Source organism: Lynx canadensis, chromosome B2, assembly GCF_007474595.2.
Source record: "Lynx canadensis isolate LIC74 chromosome B2, mLynCan4.pri.v2, whole genome shotgun sequence".
NCBI lineage: Eukaryota > Metazoa > Chordata > Mammalia > Carnivora > Felidae > Lynx > Lynx canadensis.
In genome coordinates, this window is record NC_044307.1 from 114,052,461 (window position 1) to 114,068,036 (window position 15,576).

General features: G+C 38.8%; 1 protein-coding gene across 8 annotated transcripts in view; it reads left to right on the forward strand.

Moving 5' to 3' along the window:
• The window catches only part of NCOA7 (nuclear receptor coactivator 7), a 155,313-nt gene that overhangs the window by 87,887 nt on the left and 51,850 nt on the right, over nucleotides 1-15,576 (forward strand). For all 8 annotated transcript variants that reach the window (XM_030316276.1, XM_030316279.1, XM_030316274.1 and 5 more), the window contains 5 exons: nucleotides 1,754-1,833; nucleotides 5,011-5,118; nucleotides 10,029-10,142; nucleotides 10,730-10,855; nucleotides 12,633-12,817. In XM_030316276.1, the coding sequence (XP_030172136.1) occupies nucleotides 1,754-1,833; nucleotides 5,011-5,118; nucleotides 10,029-10,142; nucleotides 10,730-10,855; nucleotides 12,633-12,817 (613 nt within the window). The remainder of the gene's footprint in view (nucleotides 1-1,753; nucleotides 1,834-5,010; nucleotides 5,119-10,028; nucleotides 10,143-10,729; nucleotides 10,856-12,632; nucleotides 12,818-15,576) is intronic.

Consider the following 15,576-nt stretch of genomic DNA (forward strand, 5'->3'; position numbering starts at 1 on the left):
TTCACAGTTAATTCAATTTTATATTTTTCGTCATTTAAATTTTTATTCACTGCAGTATGGCTGTCTGTGTTTTCAGTATCGGGGTTGATTATATTAAGATGCATTTAAATGAGAATTAATTTGAATCATAATGCAGCTGCTAGATTTCTGGGCTGACCAGTTCTGGCCTGTAAAAACAGCAAAGTCTATGGCCCAACTTATAATATGTTCTCCGGCATTTTGGTCATCTCAAGTTTTCAGTATTATCACTAATATCACACTAACCATATGCTATGATATATGGCAGTTTTCTTCTTTTGAATTTTGCCTTAGGATGAATCCCCTAGGGAAGGATTACGGAACCAAAGAATGAACATTTTTATGACTATTGTTACATATTAACAAATCACTTTCTAAAAGGGCTGGGAATCCTTGCGCACTGTTGGTGGGAATGTAAATTGGTGCAACCATTATGGAAAACGATATGGAGGTTTCTCAAAAAATTAAAAATAGAAATACCATACGATCTGGTAATTCCACTTCTGAGTATTTACTGAAAGAAATGAAAACACTAAATTGAAAAGATATATTGACTGTTTACAGTAGCCAGGATATAGAAGCAACCTTAGTGTCTATTGATAGATGAATGGGTAAAGAAGATGTGGTATATACATATACATACATATATATATATATATACATATACATACATATACATATATATATACATATATATATATATATATATATATATATATATATATATATAGTGGAACATTGCTTGGCTATAAAAAGTAATGAAATCTTGCCATTTGTGACAACATGGATAGACCTAGAGGGTATTATGCTAAGTGAAATAAATCAAAGACAAATACCATATGATTTCACTTAAATGTGGAATTGAAAAAACACATGAATAAACAAAAAAATGGACTCTTAAATACAGACAACAAACTGGTGATTGCCAGAGGGGAGTCCATGAGGGGATGGATGAAAAAGGCGAAGGGGATTAAGAGGTGCAAAATTCCAGTTATAAGATGAATGACAGAGATGAAAAGTATAACAGATGGGGCACCTGGGTGGCTCAGTCGGTTGAGCATCCAACCTCCACTCATGTCATGATCTCATGGTCTGTGAGTTCGAGCCCCGCGTCAGGCTTTGTGCTGATGGTTCAGAGCCTGGAGCCTGCTTCAGATTCTGTGTCTCCCTCTCTCTCTGCCCCTCCCCCGCTCATGCTCTGTCTCTCTCTATCAAAAATAAATAAACATTAAAAAAAATTTTTAAATAAAAAAAGTTTACAAAAAGTATAACATAGGGAATGTAATCAATAATAGTGTAATAACATTGAATGGTGAGCATTGAGTAATGTATAAAATTGTCAATTTACTATGTTATTTTAATTATGCTTTGCTTGAAAAAATAGAAAAAAAAACTAAAAGGGTAGGATTGATTTCCATTATGCGTCATTTATATCATAACTATACTAGTTTTAACTTCATTGTGTAATATTTATACTATTCCTTTAATAACTATAAAATATTTGTTATTTGCACTATTTAATTATAGTTAACAGAAGTCATTTGTTCAGGTGTTCACTGATGAATAGTATTTTTTTTTTTAAGAGTATGGTCTATTTGTGCCCGTAGTCCATTTTCCTAGTAGTGTCTGCTTTATTTTTTTAGTCCGTTTGAAAGTAGTTTTGATATACTCCTGAGTGTCTTATCCTCCATTCCTGAAAATGAAATTATTCATTTACATACATTTTATTCTTCAGATGACAATCAAAACAAAACACATGATAAAAAAGAGAAGAAGATGGTGGTTCAGAAGCCCCATGGTACTATGGAATACACTGTAAGTATGAACAGGAGGTATGAACACTTGTTAAGACCACTGGATTTGCATGATGTTTCTCCCTGACACATCCTCTTAGCTGCATTCCTTTTATGTGCCCATTAATTAAGGAAGCTTCTTAAGACCTGTTCTAGGTCATTTCTTTTCCCTTTATGTTTTCTCTCTGGGTAATCTCATGTAAACCTATGACTTGAATTATCTTCAATATGCCAATGACAGCTGGTTGGTTGTGCTTTCTGAGTTCCATAATCACAGATCACTTTCCTACTCAGCCTATCCACTTAGACCTCCAGGGCTGGTATTTTTTCAAGAAGCAATGGCTCCATAAGCTGTACATTTCTACAAGCCAGAACTTTGCCCTTGACATCCTCTTCCCATGACTCCTCATGTTCATTCTTACCTTCTGTGACTATCCAGGCAGATCTCTTCATTTCAGTCTCATAGATTCATGTTCCTTTACATAATGTACCTCAGTTTAACACTATTGATTCACTGATGTGATTGTTTTAATGTCTATCTTGTGCCTTAATTCATGTATCCATGGAGAGAGATCCTTTTTTTTGGTCACCATTGTATTTCTGGTGCTCACAGGGTATAGGCCTCCATTCTGTTGAGTTAGTAGATGAATAATGCTATGTATGTGTCCGTTACGGCACCTCCGCATATGTGCGGTGTGTTTATTTCTCTCCTGCAGCGTGAACTCCTGGGGGCCAGGAGCTGTGTCTATTTATCCCAGGTCTGTTACAAAGTGAGCACTCAGTTATAGATTTGTTTTAATTCACTTTGAAGTAGCATTGTTGAGGAGTGTTCTCTGACTTGTAATAAGAAATTAAATGCTGTTGCCATTACCTGGTTGTGATTTTCTCATGTGCATTTTTTTTCTACTCATTATTCATGTGCTATGCCAGGCTCTGTACAGGCAAGTAGCAAGACCTGATCCTTCCCTGACATTTATTTTGGAATGGTAAATTGTTTGCAAGCCTTTCCAGAGTTACACTGAGGAGTCCTGGCACAGGCATTTCATGCTCAGTGCTCGGTGAACGTCTCTAGGCATCTTTCTGTGAGTTATAGGCCTGGTCCTTTCCAGAGGGACTTGGGGTGATTATTTCACTTTACCATGGTCCACAATAGGTTATCGATCCCCATAACACCTAGCACAGTGCCTTACCTGATAGTAGGTACTCAAGAAGTGTTGGATTATTTATCATTAGTAACAATATTAACTCTAAAGCCATGTGTGTATCCAGCAGTATTATGCACAAGCCCCTCCAAAGAAATGACAAGGGGTGTTTTCTAGGAGACGTTTCCCATAGTATATACTAAATGGTGCAGTGAGAGTAAGTATCAACCCCCACATTAACTCTTATAAACAGGTGATCAAATTAGCAATGCAGATATGTCTGCCTGTTTGATTTGTAGGTTACGGGGATTAGTTTTACTTGGCAAGTTATTGTTTGTACTTGTCATTGGAAATAAAAGGTGATTCATAACTTCATGTTTAGAGAACCATGCTAGCACTTAATGGATTGCTTATATTGCTCCAAAGCTGTGGATGTTCGCATTCTGTTTAGTTTTAAACATTTAATGATTCCCATATCCATCCCAGGGTCTGTGGCTTGATGCTGTATTTATGTCTTGTCGTTATGTAATAATTCCAGATTGTTAAGGTTTTTTCTCTTTCCTGAACTCCCTATGCACAGTATATTTCTATAAGTCTTTTCTTAAAAATACGAAGTAAATTTTTTGATCACTTGCCATGAAGTAAGTGCTGTGAAGCAGAAATTACAATTATCTGTTTGATGGATCAAGAACCTGAAATGCAGAGAAGTAAATGACCCAACGTCACACAGCTAGCAAGTGGCAGGTCTAGAATTCAGATCCAGCAGTCTGGCTGTAGTCTCCATTCTCAGTGTGTCTCATACTGACTTTAAACCCCCAAAACCCCTGGATTTGAATATGTTAGGTAAAACGTCTTTTTTCTTTTTCATTTTTAGTAAGGCTGGTTTTGCCCAAGGTAGAGGTAGGGCCATATATTGCTAATTTTTAAATGATTTTTTTAAAATACATGTATTTATATACTGACTTGTTCCAGAAATGCTTTGAGGTCATTTTGGTGTAATTTGTAACTATGACCTTGATTAGTCTGAGACTGTTCATCTAATTGGTGGAGTTTTGATGCTAAGGACTGGTGAATTTAATTCTACATCTGTATCTTCAGTAGTCCACGACCTCCTGCAGCCACCTCACATTGCCACCTCGGTCAGGGCTCACCTGGTGGAGCCAAATTTGAATATAGGGACAGTCACCTGTCTTGATCCAAGGCTGTATATGGGAACTTCTTAGTGACACACACCAGAGTGGCCTCCCACTAACAAGTTCTATCCAGTGACCCTAGACAAGAAGTCTGGGATATTGGCCTGACCAGGGGCAGCAGACTTTTTGTGGGTGGAGCTATTTACTGTGAAGTTTCACATCCTCTCATTGCCCTCTTTAGGCCTATAACCCTTTGTTAGAGAAAGAAAGACACACACATGTGGGGCATGAATCGCAAGTTTCACAGATTTGGAGAATAACACTAATCTGGCTGACTATCAGAAGTTGTCATTTTAATGACTGTGAACAGTTATTGGTAGCTAATCTGAATTTCATAATGATTTACTTGCCTTCTGTCATATTCATTTGTCAAACATTTGAGTATCTTCTGTGTGTTGGGCACTGTGCTGACACTGACGTTATCAGCCATTAACAGGTCACCATGCAGGAGCCTTTAGTGCAGTGAACAGACGGGAAGAAGACAGAACATTGAGAATAGAGGAAGTAGCCCTCCTCTATTGGGTGTGTTTTATTTCTTCTCTTCTTAACAGTTTTTATTGTACGTTGTGAACTTCTACTCCACACAGCTAGGTTGTGCCAAAGTAGATTTAGAAATCTATTAGTGGACACTGAAATTTGAAGATAAGGGAGCCCAGAAATGAATTGCATGTAAGACTTTCTTTTTCTATGGTTTTATTAAGAATGGAGAATGTATTTACTTTCTTTTTCAGAATATATCTGGAAAGAACTACTTTTCATCCACTCAGATCAGAAATAGATTAATGTTGTTTACTAAAAGGGAGGGTTTTGTTTGTTTGTTGTTTTTGCTTTATATTTTGAATCTTGTTTGTTTGATTATTCTAGGCTGGAAGCCAGGACACCCTAAACTCCATAGCCCTGAAGTTTAACATCACTCCCAATAAATTAGTGGAACTGAATAAACTTTTCACACATACTATTGTTCCAGGCCAGGTAATTCTTTACTTGTTGGGTATTACTTTTTAGAAATTTTGCATTTATCTTTTATTGCCATTTTTAATGCTTCACTCTTAGTGTCATGAGATTATCATCGTTGATAATGTGCATTGGTACAGTCTTTCCATTAGATCCAAGAATTCTGAAAGCATTGTAGAACTTAGGAACTTCAGAAATGAATGCCTTGCAGATGATTAACAGTTTACTTAACTATCATTAGTTTATGTTTTGGATGTCCTGTAGGGCATCAAGAGAAGTTAAATTTGACTTTTTCTTCTGTAGAATGTAACTCAAATGTTCTCAGAATGTTTAATTTAGAAGTGCACGTTTCAGTTTATTCCACTCCTGGGATACATTATGGCCATCATTTGACTTTAAATTAAGCAAATTTTTTTTTCATTTTTGTGTTTATATGATACCTGGCAAAAATAGCCAGAGGCAGAGACATTCAGCAGGACTATCAAGAAAAAGCCACACCATTTCTTCCCCAGGTTTTTAAATTAATACTTTATTTATTAAACTGAATGGAATTAGCTAATTGTGTAATTTTGCCACTCTTGGTTAATCTAGCCAGTTTTTTTAGTGCCTTCCACATATTTAATGAGATATTCTTTTATTACTACTTTAAAACTACATTTAGCCAATAGATATAAATGACCCCGTCATTGGCAGGTCCTAGCTGAGGCCACGTTTCCATTCCTATCCATAGAACTGTCTGGTTGCCGTGAGCACATTCTGGTTTTAGTTGTGGACTGACTTGAGCATTTTTCTGCATCTCTACATTATAGTGACCTTTAATTCTTCCAGAATAGATACTATTACTTTTAAAGACAACTTTATTGAGGTAACAGTGAGATTGTTCTTTGCGTTTTATTCAAGGGCAGCACATGAAGCCAACAGGCCATAAGCTGGCCAGTTTATATTATGGTACTTTTAGTATTTATGTTCTTGTTAAAAGGAGAAATTAGCATACTTCCAGCACCAGGTAATTGAAGGGAGATATGCATTAAAACTTCTCAAAAATTAATGAAAATTTATTTCTAAGAAAACTAACAGTAGATCTCTCCTTTTGGGGATTTCTTATAATCTGAAGTATTACTGTGTATTATGTAACTGACCCATAGCAGAGAACCTAGACGTGTATTTACTAATTCAAGGCTAAAGTCTATAGTCACTAGGGGCACCTGGGTGGCTCAGTCATTTGAGCATCTGACTTTGGCACAGGTCATGTTCTCATGGTTTGTGAGTTCAAGCCCCATGTCGGGCTCACTGCTGTCAGTGCAGAGCCTGCTTCAGATCTTCTGCCCTTCTCTCTTTGTCCCTCCCCTGCTTACACTCTCTCAAAAATAAATAAAACATTAAAAAAAAAACAGAGACTGTAGTCACTAGAATGTAGGAAAATAATTTAGAGCAATTCCTTATTTTTTTTACTATGTCCATAAACAAAATATTGGTACTAGGTTAAGGTCCAGTAACCAATGGACTGTTTTAATATGCCTATTATAATGGCAAAAATACCAAAGTAGGATCTCTAACACTTTGTTTCTGACTGGCCTTGTAGTAACTGTTTGATGTGGGTGAGTCCCTTCCTTTTTTGGACCTCAGTTTCCTAATCCCTGAAGTTAGGTGTTGGGCCACGTTATCTCTGATGGCTTTTCTAGCATTTGCTATGCAGTCCAGCCCTCATATGAATAAACAGTTGTATGCTGTTGGTTGTCCCAGGACCCAGATAGAATTAGGATTTTGTTGACAAAGATAAGAAATCAAGAAGAGTGAAATCAAGGGGTTTTCAAAAACTGTAGACAACTTTTTGTTTTCAAGGATTTTTAAATACTCTGAGTGGGGTAGGTATTGCTTTCATCTCAGTAGATCTGATCATTCAAGACTATTTTTGTCTGCTCTGGCTCCAAAAAATGTGAGCTTCACTCTTCTAGAGACTGATTTGATGGTCACCGTGAGGTAGGAAAGGAAACTGGTCTGGCTAGGTAAGTGACTACATGTAAGAAGTAATTTTCAGAGGCAGTTACCTGAAGCTTTTAAATCTTAAAACTGTAGACTCTTTTGTTGCTTAAAAGACCAAAAACAATAGCAGATAAATGTAAACAACTGAGGCCTAAACAATAGTTTTAGAAGGTCCTGAGTTTGGCTATTAGTTTGGATACTTACATCAAATTTCAGGACATGTACAAAGAATATACTTTTTCAAGTAGTTTATCTTAAGCACACTCAGAAGTTACCTTGCAGATATAGGTTTAAGCTGTTGTTATATTCATCGAGCACCTTGGCTACACATGCTTTGAAAAATTTGACAGTTATGCCTGTGTGTTGGAGCAGAATTGTTTTCTGCAGTCAGTAGGTAAACCGCCCTTACCCCTTCCCATGTTCCTGGCTCACCTCCATGTTGAGGTAGCACATCTTCTGACTGAGTGTCCCAGCATCCAACTGTCACCTCTACACTGTAATGAACTGTTTAAGCACAGGAATTATCCTTTTGATTGGACATTTAAAACATGCCAGATAATAGAATCTTAACCTGTGTTGCCTAACACTTGTCAAAACTCAGATACAAAAAACTGTTAATGGAGAATTGCTTGGAAGAAATGTTATCCGTTCATTCCTCTTGTCCAGATACATGAGATAAGAGAGCATAAAATTTTAGCCCTCTGTAAGGTACATTTGTAGAACTCTACACTTTAGCATTTGCCATTGATCTACATCGCAGATGTTATTAAGAACAGTCCTGGGGCGCCTGGGTGGCGCAGTCGGTTAAGCGTCCGACTTCAGCCAGGTCACGATCTCGCGGTCCGTGAGTTCAAGCCCCGCGTCAGGCTCTGGGCTGATGGCTCGGAGCCTGGAGCCTGTTTCCGATTCTGTGTCTCCCTCTCTCTCTGCCCCTCCCCCGTTGATGCTCTGTCTCTCTCTGTCCCAAAAAAATAAATAAACGTTGAAAAAAAAAATTAAAAAAAAAAAAAAAAAAAAAGAACAGTCCTCCCAAACTGGTTATTGTATTAATTGTCAGTGTGTCATCAAAGACAAGTAGTTCAGACTGGGATACTCTTCATGAGACTTAATGAGAAAATACTTCTACTTATGAGAGACTGGGTTTTTTTTTTAAGTTTATTTATTTTGAGAGAGAGAGAGAGAGAGAGAGAGAGAGAGAGAGATGCAAGTGGGGGAGGGGCAGAGAGAGAGAGAGAGATTGAGAGAGAGAGAGAGAGAGATTGAGAGAGAGAGAGAGAGAGAGAGAGAGAGAGAATCCCAAGCAGGCTCCTCACTGCCAGCGCAGAGCCCAATGTGGGGCTCAGACCCACAAAGCCACGAGATCGTGACTTGAGCCGAAACCAAGAGTCAGATGCTTAAATGACTGAGCCACCCAGGCACCCCAAGACTGATTTGTTTTTATCTTATAGACGTTGAATTCTGCTGACTAATGATGTCTGTCCCTTTGCATTGGTTATTTGGAAACTCAGAACCCGTTTTATGGCCCACCCCTCAAAGAGTGTTTGGTAATTTTGGAGTACATACTTTCAGTAGTAATTAGTCCTCATGTTATTCTCCTTGATACTGGTTTTCCTACCTTTATCAGAATGTGTCTTTTGTTGTTGTCTCACCTTTTTTTCTGGATTGAAGAGAGATTTAAATAACTAAAGTTAAAACAGAGATAGGATGGGAAAGTGTGAACAGTTGTTATACAATTAGTGCTGAATTCTGTTTTATAACATTAAAGGACATCATTTAAAAATTTTTTTTATGTGTATTTATTTTTGAGACAGAGAGAGACAGAGCATGAACAGGGGAGGGTCAGAGAGAGAGGGAGACACAGAATCTGAAACAGGCTCTGGGCTCCGAGCTGTCAGCACAGAGCCCGACGCGGGGCTCGAACTCACGGACCACGAGATCATGACCTGGGCTGAAGTCGGACGCTCAACCGACTGAGCCACCCAGGCAGCCCTAAAGGACATCATTTTAAGACTGTATATGATATATGCCAAAATGTTGCATGTCTCACTGTAAGAGTGTTGAGTGATGAGATCATAATAACATTTCAGGCACCAGTACATTTTGCGGAAAGAGGCTATTTTGTACACTGTGGGAGATTTCAATTTTTGTTTTTAGATAAGTTGATGGTGATAGAAATTATTGAGATTATTGATATTACCTTGTACAACTTGTAACGATCTTACGTTAGTACTCAGGGCCTGTTGAGAGTTAGCAAGCGTGAATTTGTTCCATTTCTTCCTGATACAGGTGTTGGGTTTAGAAGCATGCCATGCTACTCTTTCCTTTCTTCCCTGTCCTTAGTGCCCCTCCCTGGAATCTTCTTTCCTCTCTAAATCTTCTATGCTGTTCAAAGCCTCAGTTGGACCCACTTGCTTTATTTGACATGCCCAGAGTACTCACCCACCTTGTGCTCCCCTCTGTGAGCTCCTGCAGTGTCTGTGGGTATGTTCCATACCTTTTGCACTGAAGGCATTCATATTATGAGTAATTGTTTCATGGATTAGTCCAGAAGCCTCCAAGGTACTTAGAAGTTTTGGGAAGGCCAACTAGGTCTTTTTTTTTTTTTTTTTTTTAAGAGAACAGACTTTTTTTTTTAATGTCTACTTTATTTTTGAGGGAGAGAGAGAGCACATGAGTTGGGATGGGGCAGAGAGAGAGGGGATCAGAGGATCCGAAGCGGGCTCTGTGCTGACAGCAGTGAGCCCATTGCGGGGCTTGAACTCAGGAACTGTGAGATCATGACCTGAGCCAAAGTCATACACTTAACCGACTGAGACACCCAGGTGCCCCCCAACCAAGTCTTAGTCATGTACTTCGCATGATTCTGTACAGAAAGTAATGCCCTAAACACTGTCCAGTGTTTGCCTGATCTCGATATTCACTTCACTTGTCTTTCCCATTCTCAGGTCCTTTTCGTGCCAGATGCTAACTTTCCTTCCAGTACCTTAAGATTATCATCATCCAGTCCTGGTGCTACTGTGTCTCCTTCATCATCAGATGCAGAATATGATAAACTGCCTGTATGTATGTCATTCGTGAACTAACATTCATATTTATCAAATAATTTTTTGAGTTGTAGAATTTTATGTGTTGTTTTTCACAGGATTTCATCTGAAATTTCCCCAAAGGGGGTAGGGTTAAGGATTTGTCTTAGTTGAGAGAATATGTCCTATCAAAAAGAAACCTATTTCATATTTAAGGTCTCAGAGGGAAAAATGCACACCTTTTATATGTAAAAGTATGCAATTAAACTCTGGATGAGACAGATAGTTGATTTGTACTGCTTTTACTCCTTTTTCTAGAGAAATCGAACCATGAGTCAAATATGAATTATTTCATTTAGGTTATTTTCTAAAGACATTTGATGAGCCATTTTTATGAGTTCATACATACACCCTTACTGTTGTTGTTGTTTAAATCTTAGTTTGATTTGGATACTTAATTGTATTTGTGATAATTCTTGGAGAATGAAGCATATTTGGCTCTTTTTCATGTTCAAGGTGAATAGAAACAGGTTCCTTATAGGAAACTTATGTGGCTTGATTTATAGAAATAATCTGTTTAAAAAGGGCTTCCATTTGATTTTGGGAATTTTGCTTTCTTAAAGGATGCTGACTTAGCAAGAAAGGCCTTAAAACCCATTGAAAGAGTCTTATCATCCACTTCTGAAGAAGATGAGCCAGGCGTGGTAAAATTTCTAAAAATGAATTGTCGATACTTCACTGATGGAAAGGTATATGGCAGTGTCATTTGTTTCCTTTTCTTGAACTCCATGGAAAACTAACTTAGGTTTCAAATTACTGAAGATAGGAGACATTAAAATATCTTTCCCAAAGTTTCAGCTTAAGATTTCATAAGTGTCCATTTGTTTTCCCCTGTTGGATCCCTAGCATTTTATATATTAGGAGAAATACGATTCTTTGTGATCTAGGACTTATCATTTTATCTTTCAATTCTCGGCTTATAAATTGCTAGGGAGACAATATAGTATATGCTTAACAGTAAAGACTGGAGTTAGTGAATTTAAAATCCAACTCTGCTGGGGCGCCTGGGTGGCTCCTTCAGTCAAGCATCCTACTTTGGCTCAGGTCATGATCTTGCCCTTCATGAGTTTGAGCCCCGCGTCTGGGCTCTGTGCTGACAGCTCAGAGTCTGGAGCCTGCTTCAGATTCTGTGTCTCCCTTTCTCTCTGCCCCTCCCCCACTTGCATTCTCTCTCTTTCTCTCTCTCTCTCTCTTTCTCTCTCTCTCTCTTTCTCTCTCTCTTTCTCTCAAAGATAAATAAACATTAAAAAAATTAAAAAATAAAATAAAATCCAACTCTGCTGTCTGCTTGCTCTGAGACTATAGGCAGGGTATTTAAGTTGCCAAAGCTTCCATTTTCCTCACCTATGAAATAGGAACTATAATAAAATTGACTCTGTAGGGGGTGGTAATTAAAAGGGATAATTGATGTAAAGACCTTAGTACCTAACTTCGGAAATGTTCAATTCTCAACCCATTTGCTGCTGGAGATGCTGGTATTAAAAAATAATGTCTGCTGTGTTGTGTATTTAGTTTTTTGGTGGTTGGTGTGATTTACAAAGAACAAATCCAACTTTCAGTGAGCCTCTGAAGAAGGGGTTATGTTGATGTAAAGTCAATTCCTGTGTGCAGAGTAGAGACTTCATGCCAGGTTCCAAATGGTAGGAAAATACACTATTGATAGGCATTTTAACTTTTGCAACCAAGAATAAGTAATGCCTGAAATGCAAAATGTTTCACAAAGATGATCAGTTAACTCACGAAGAGGACCAAGGTAAATAATCTACCTATGGGGAGTCCTCTGTGTCCTGCTGTCTCTGGTAGATAATATCCCTGTTGCCATCTATAAAACAGTAAACTGACCAAGTTACGGACAAAAGTTCCCACCAAATTACTGTTTGTTTACTATTAGCCTCCATAGTTTAGCTATATTCATCTCTGGCTGCAAAATATTTCATACTCCTTTTGTGTCGAATTTTGCTGGCACAAATAGAATGTGACCTTTCTAAACATTTGAGAGAAAAATACTAGGACTCTAATTTGCACCATGGCTCTGAGACAGATGCCGTGTACCATGTACGGTACCATATACTGGTTGGACACATAGTGAACATGTGCTGAGTAGATTGTAAAACACCCAGTTCTCAATTGGGAAAGCACTTGGGACAGCCCTCCCATTTTACAGGGGACTGGGGAGTGCGAGGCATGGATGTGCAGCCCAAGATCCCACCACAATAGTACTATGGCAGCAGCTGTTCCAGAACCAGGCTCGGTTGACTGCTTTAGTGAGGCAGCTCTGTTTTCTCTGCCTCGCCACACGGTACCCAACTTTGCATTTCTTCAGCCTGTTGTTCTCCTGCTCTTAAAGGGGGTGTGATGGGATACCATGGTACGCCAGAGTCAACAGAATGTTAACACGAGTCCATTAAAGCTGCCGTGGTTGGATTTCTGCCCGTGGTGATTCTGTCCTGTCCCTTTCTCCTGTAGGGTGTGGTCGGAGGCGTCATGATTGTTACTCCAAACAACATCATGTTTGACCCTCACAAGTCTGATCCCCTGGTCATTGAAAATGGTTGTGAGGAGTATGGCCTCATTTGCCCCATGGAAGAGGTGGTTTCCATTGCCCTCTACAACGACATTTCCCACATGAAGATCAAAGATGCCTTGCCATCGTAAGAGATATTTCTTTGTTTACCAAAAACAAACAGAATTCCGGTGTTTGGAGAATTAAATGCAATTAAAAAGTGAGGGAGTTGGCAGCAGTGGGAGATTGTATAGAGGTGAATTTGAAGGTGGAAGATTTGTGCAGTAAATTTTTTAAAGAATAGAGAAAGGAGAGGGAATGGAGATGAAGGGAAAAGCTGCACATATAAAAACGAAAGGAGAAAAGCAAAAAAGCCAACACATAAAAATGGCATTTCTTGGCTTATTTTTCTGAAAAGCAGTGCATGTTCTTAATGAATCAATGAAATAAGAAATAGTTTCTCCGAAAGAATTTTAGTCTGGTTCCCAGTAAGAGAATAGTATTTTTCTTTAGTTTAGTTGAATTTTGTTCTCATTCAAATTCTAGGGTAGGCAGGCTTCCTAACTCAGGTGTTCCCTAAATCCTGCAGAGAGAGCTCTGAGTGGAGAGTGCTGAGGCCGCTGCGGCCGTAGCCGGACCACCCTAAGTGGTATGAAGACGGAGCAATACTGATCTGTTTGTTTCTGAAACGTAGATGAATATTATCTTAGTCTTGATTATTTTTGCCTTATAAAACTGAGGGTTTTTTTTGTTTTGTTTTTGTTTTGTAAAAGAGAGAAAAGGAAGCTTCCCATGAAGAAAGAGAAAGAGGGTTAAGAAAGCTCAGGGTATCAATTCATTTAAGGGATAATATGATTCCTACTGTCACTTTGTCAATGTTTCTGTTTCTCTAGATCTCCTAGTAGTAAAATTCTTCAGAAACCTCCATGATAGGAAGGTAGAGGGAAAGCGGTGGGTCCTAATTGTGCAAAGAGAAACTAGCCCTTGGGACTTATGAAAAGAAGGGCAGACAGCTAGAGAACTAACCCACACACATCGTCCTTAGGAATTTATACCAGCAGGTCTCCCTGGACTCTCATAGTCCTTGGCATCAGACCCACTTGGCCCTTACTCAGCTCCAAGCCACTGAAGCCAGTGCAGAGCATGGGCACTGAGGTAGTTTCTAAATTCTGCCCGAAGTATCCAAGTGAGAAGTAGGAGGCAGTGTTTCAGGCCAGGCAGTTCTGCGTGATGAATTAATTCTGGAGCCACACCGCCTGGGTTGTCCTGGTTCAGCCACTGACAGCCCCATGACCTGCATGAGTTGCTCAGTCCCAAGCCTCAGTTTTCTTATCTGTTGAATGAAGAGTGTTCTTCAGCTTATAAGTCTGTTTTAAGAACTCAATGTATTGATATACTAAAACTCTTAGAAAATAGCCTGATACCTTTTAAGTATAGCTGTTATATGAACCTTTAATTCATATCTGAAACTCTGTTCATTGTTCTGGGGAATCTTGTCCATGTAGTCGAGGCTTTTAGTTCATCTTAGTGCATGCCTCTTGTGTGACAAGGATGTGAAGATGAGTGGGTCATGGCCTCTTCCCTTGAGGAGCTTATAGTCTACTGGGTGCAACAGACAGATGGAGAAATGTGGTAATGAAATGGCACCATATAGAACTGCACATGGCATTCCATGAAAACCCTCGTGAGGGAGTGTCCCGCTACCTTGGGATCTTAGATGGAGGCAGAAAGGAGGACATGAGGAGCTAGTTTTAGAAATAAGGAATGAACGTTAGGTTCTCTGTGACAAGAATAAAGAAGATAAGTAAAGAAATAGTTAAGTTTAGAAGTGAATGACCAGGCAAATGGGGGCATTTCTTGCCCAATGATGGTTTCTAATGGGATAATACTATTGTACATCTTCAGCTTAGGATGTTAAGTATTCTTTTTAATATTAGGAAAGGAAGGTATGTCTTTACAGAAAGATTTCTCTCATTGTGAGATTTTTAATGATCTGGAATACGAAGTTAATGCTATAGCTGGAGGGAAAGAGAAGAATTAAGAATTGGCTCCTACTATGTTCACTGATTCTCACCTTGAACGCAAGTATGTGAAGACTTTTCAGTCTAGTGAACAATATGTGCATCAATGGGCAAAATAGAATGTGTGAGTGAAATTGGTGTGATATAAAATTCGTATCGACTTCAGAACTCCATCAATTGTTTAAAAGTTAGAAATATCTTAAAATGTCATTATTACCAAAAATTGTATGATAAAGCATGTATAAATTCTGTAACTGCAATGTGCAAATAGTTTTTAAAAGTGTGTGTGTGTGTGTGTGTGAGTGTGAGTGAAATCTCCCCACCCTCTACTTCAGGCTTTGTATTTTTTGTGTAGGACATTTTGTAGCCGCAGAGAATAGGAAGGGAACAACTGAAGGGATTATTGATCAACATTAGGTGTCTGGCTGAGTCTGGAAAACATTAACAGTAGAGACAGTTGACACCACTGTGTACTTTGCCCCAGCAGTGCTTGGCAGCTACGGTGCCAAAAAAAACAAGTTAATCCCCACTTGGATTAGGTAGATGAACAAAAAGGGAGGGGTAGACAAGGTAAAGTAAGAGGCTGAGCAGAATGTAGTCACATCTATTCATGGGGGTCAAGCTAGATCAGGAAGAGATGAGAAAGGGTCTTGGGTGTTCATGGAAGAAAGTTTTGCTTATTAACCAAGTATGTGAAGAACTGGGTTTCTTTGTTGCAAGACTTCTTATAACCTCTAATATGCCAAATTAAATTTGGGGTCCTAAAATGGAAATTATGACACGTCACACTACTTATCTGACTCTAGGACTGAAGCATCTTTAATGTCTCCCGGGATGCTAGTGTTGGGCAGAACATTTTTGTGCATGCAGGTTCCTGCAGAACAAA